Source organism: Macrobrachium rosenbergii, chromosome 45 (assembly GCF_040412425.1).
Source record: "Macrobrachium rosenbergii isolate ZJJX-2024 chromosome 45, ASM4041242v1, whole genome shotgun sequence".
Lineage (NCBI taxonomy): Eukaryota > Metazoa > Arthropoda > Malacostraca > Decapoda > Palaemonidae > Macrobrachium > Macrobrachium rosenbergii.
In genome coordinates this window covers 17994163-17997706 of record NC_089785.1, presented here as the reverse complement: position 1 = coordinate 17997706, position 3544 = coordinate 17994163, and the positions used below count along the sequence as shown (strand labels likewise).

Below are 3544 nucleotides of genomic sequence, written 5' to 3'. Positions count from 1 at the left end.
GGACGAGGAACTATATGTTAGAATATTAAGGAGAGTGACTGGTTTTGTGTAAAAGTGAGTCTGGGACGAGGTTGTGTTAGGTCTCCCTGTCTGTGAGAGATGATGAAAGAAGACAGATGTAGTGTGGAACATAGAGTGGTGATTGGGGATAATGAAGATAAACAGTAGGAACTGGTGAAAGGGTTTCTTTGCAAGATGAGGGAGTTAAGAGAAGATGTTTGTAAGTGAAAGGTTTCGAGGGTAAATGACAACCGGGAGGATACCAATGTTAATATGGATGACGGAAGAATGAAAACAGTTAATTCATGCTAGAGAATGGGATTAAATACAACAGAAGGTAGTTGGAGGAAAGAAATAAGAAGTGTCACACAAAAAGTAGCGGTGACTGTTGAAAAGAAAAAGAAACGAATGGAACCCACGGTGGGAATGTGTGAAGGTACCGTTGAGCCAACTCTCCTTTATGGAAGTCAGGTGTGGATGTTAAGCCTTAATGAAACGAAAGATCATTTTGCACAAGGGATCCATCCTCGATTAAGCATATGAAATATGAATATGGCAGCGACTGTTGTGGTGTTTATTTCTGTAGAGCCACCCATTTTTAGACAGAAACCACTCAATGTTAAGAAATAAAAGTATATAAGAAATGTATGTATGTATATATATATATATATATATATATATATATATATATATATATATATATATATATATATATATATATATGTGTGTGTGTGTGTGTGTGTGTGTGTGTGTGTATATATATATATATATATATATATATATATATATATATATATATATATATATATATATATATATATACATACAGTATATGTTCAGAAAAATAGAGGAGAAATACGATACATGGATTCAGCTGAAATTTCATGCCAAAAAAAAAAAGTAAAAATTTAAAAGTAGAGAACTCTTATGTATTTTGTGATATTGTATCACGTTTTGTGATGGTCATAATCCTGGTAGTCGCATGATTTTTCCCGGTATCCGATTATCAGCTTACTACCTTCTCAGGGTCGCTGTTCTTGAAACAACTTTCCAGGTCTTTCTAACATATATATATATATATATATATATATATATATATATATATATATATATATATATATATATATATATATATATATATATATAATCTTTCAAAATGTATTGGCACATTGATTACAGTGCACCATTTTTGCATTAAATATGCTTAAATAAACCGGGAAATGGGCTTCACGACGTCTCGTTTGGTTGGGCGGAGTCAGAAAGCCCACACCAGGCCTGTTTGTCGTGGACTTTTCACTGGATGCCTTGGAATCCAGGAGGAAACAATTTGAGACATTCTCCTTGCTAAGGTTTCTCCTCAGATCATAGTGAGTGTCTGTCTCGACTGACTCAAGCTTCATCACTTACTCGGGGTCTCGTCCTCGCTGACTCAGCTTGGTCTTCAATAGTGAGTCTCACTACTGACTCAACCTGTATCACTGACTCACGGCCTCGTCCTCTCTGACTCAGGTTGGTCTCCAGTAGTGAGTCTCGCTGCTGACTCAACATGGATCACTGACTCGTGGTCTCGTCCCCGCTGACTCACTCAGCTTAATCTTCGCTAGTGAGTCTTGCTACTGACTCACGGTGTCGTCCTCACTGACTCAGCTTGGTCTCCAGTAGTGAGTTTCGCTACTGACTCAACCTAGATCACTAACTCACGGTCTCGTCCTCGCTGACTCACTCGGCTTGGTCTCCGCTAGTGAGTTGCTACTGACTCAACCTATATCACTGACTCACGGCCTCGTCCTCGCTGACTCAGCTTGGTCTCCAATAGTGAGTCTCGCTACTGACTCAACCTAGATTGCTGACTCAGCTTGGTCTCTAGTAGTGAATCTCACTGCTGACTCAGTCCTTATCACTGACTCACGGTGTCGTCCTCACTGACTCAGCTTGGTCTCCAATAGTGAGTCTCGCTACTGACTTAACCTATATCACTGACTAATGGATTCATCCTTGCCGACTCAGCTCACTCTCTGCTTGAGTCTCGCTGCTGACTCAGCCTGGATCACTGACTCACGGTCCTTCCTCGCTGAGTCAGCTTGGTCTCCGCTAGTGAGTCGCTACTGACTCAACCTTTATCACTGACTCACGGATTCGTCCTCACTGACTCAACTTGGTCTCCAGTAGTGAATCTCGCTACTGACTCAACCTTTATCACTGACTGACGGATTCGTCCTCGCTGACTCAGCTTGGTCTCCAATAGTGAGTCTCGCTATGGGGTTCCTCGCTGGGACTGACGTTTCTAATTTTTGGGGGTTAGGGGGAGAGGTAGGGGGTTAGGGAGGGTGGGCCCTACCTGCGTTCCTGCGGGTTTACTTTTCTTTCAGTTCATTCTGCGTATCTGCTTCTTTCTTTGGTGAGACCGGTTCAGAACACCCCTCTCTCTCTCTCTCTCTCTCTCTCTCTCTCTCTCTCTCTCTCTCTCTCTCTCTCTCTCTAAGACCTTAGTATCTGCAAAGTGTTTTACTGTCATATTTGCGATTGGCTCTCTCTCTCTCTCTCTCTCTCTCTCTCTCTCTCTCTCTCTCTCTCTCTCTCTCTCTCTCTCTCTCTCTCTCTCTCTCTCTCTCTCTAAGACTTGATATTTGTAAAACATTTTACAAACATTTTATAATTTAGTAATTGTAAATTACTCTCTCTCTCTCTCTGTCTCTCTCTCTCTCTCCAAAGCTTTAGTATTTGTAAAACATTTTACAAACATTTTATACTTTAGTAATTGTAATTGACTCTCTCTCTCTCTCTCTCTCTCTCTCTCTCTCTCTCTCTCTCTCTCTCTCTATACTCCGAAATTTGCTTAAGGCAACTTACGGAGATATCCCATATAATAATAATAATAATAATATAAAAGTTAAACTTTCCTTAAAAGGCCGCCGGACGAAAGAAAAATCCCTAGACTTTTCGAAAACTGAAGCTGTCTCACCGCCACCGTTGAAACGAGACGCCCCCCCCCTTTTTCCTGTCTGTCTGTCTGTCTGTCTGTCTTTTCCCACCCCCTTTTTTCCTTCATCATTAGCAGTAATAAAGTAATGAGGCACTATCTTTATGCCCGTCTACGCGTTTGCAATTAGGGTCTAAACGATAGATTCTGAGTTAATTGAATTTTACACGACAGCAGGAGAAAAGGCGGAGGGGGTTGTGGTGGCCTGGGGCTGTTGGGGGGAGGAGGAAGGGGGAAGGGGATAGGTATATGGAATTAAGGAACTGGGGTATATGTGTGTATGGGGTAGGGGGGAGAGAGAGAGAGAGAGAGAGAGAGAGAGAGAGAGAGAGAGAGAGAGAGAGAGAGAGAGAGAGAGAGAGATCATTTGGAGGTCTGGGAGCAGATGAAATGGGCTGGTGATGATGACGGGTGAATCAAGGGAAGGAAGTAAATGGGTGGCGAAAGGAAATAGGGCTGGCAAATGGGGGACTGGAAATGGGAGAACGGCCCCTAATGGGTACGAAATAGATTCTGCGAGGAGAGACAGGTAAGATAAGTGCGGAAGAGAAAGGCACTTCAAGA

The 3544-nt window shown here is 42.1% G+C and overlaps 1 protein-coding gene across 1 annotated transcript in view; it reads right to left on the bottom strand.

Annotated features, from left to right (window-relative positions):
• Positions 1-1548, bottom strand: part of LOC136829950 (trichohyalin-like) — an 11777-nt gene extending 10229 nt beyond the window's left edge. Inside the window, exon 1 of the mRNA XM_067089126.1 lies at positions 1408-1548. Coding sequence (XP_066945227.1) covers positions 1408-1548 — 141 coding nt within the window. The remainder of the gene's footprint in view (positions 1-1407) is intronic.
• Between the last annotated feature and the right edge of the window lie 1996 nt (positions 1549-3544).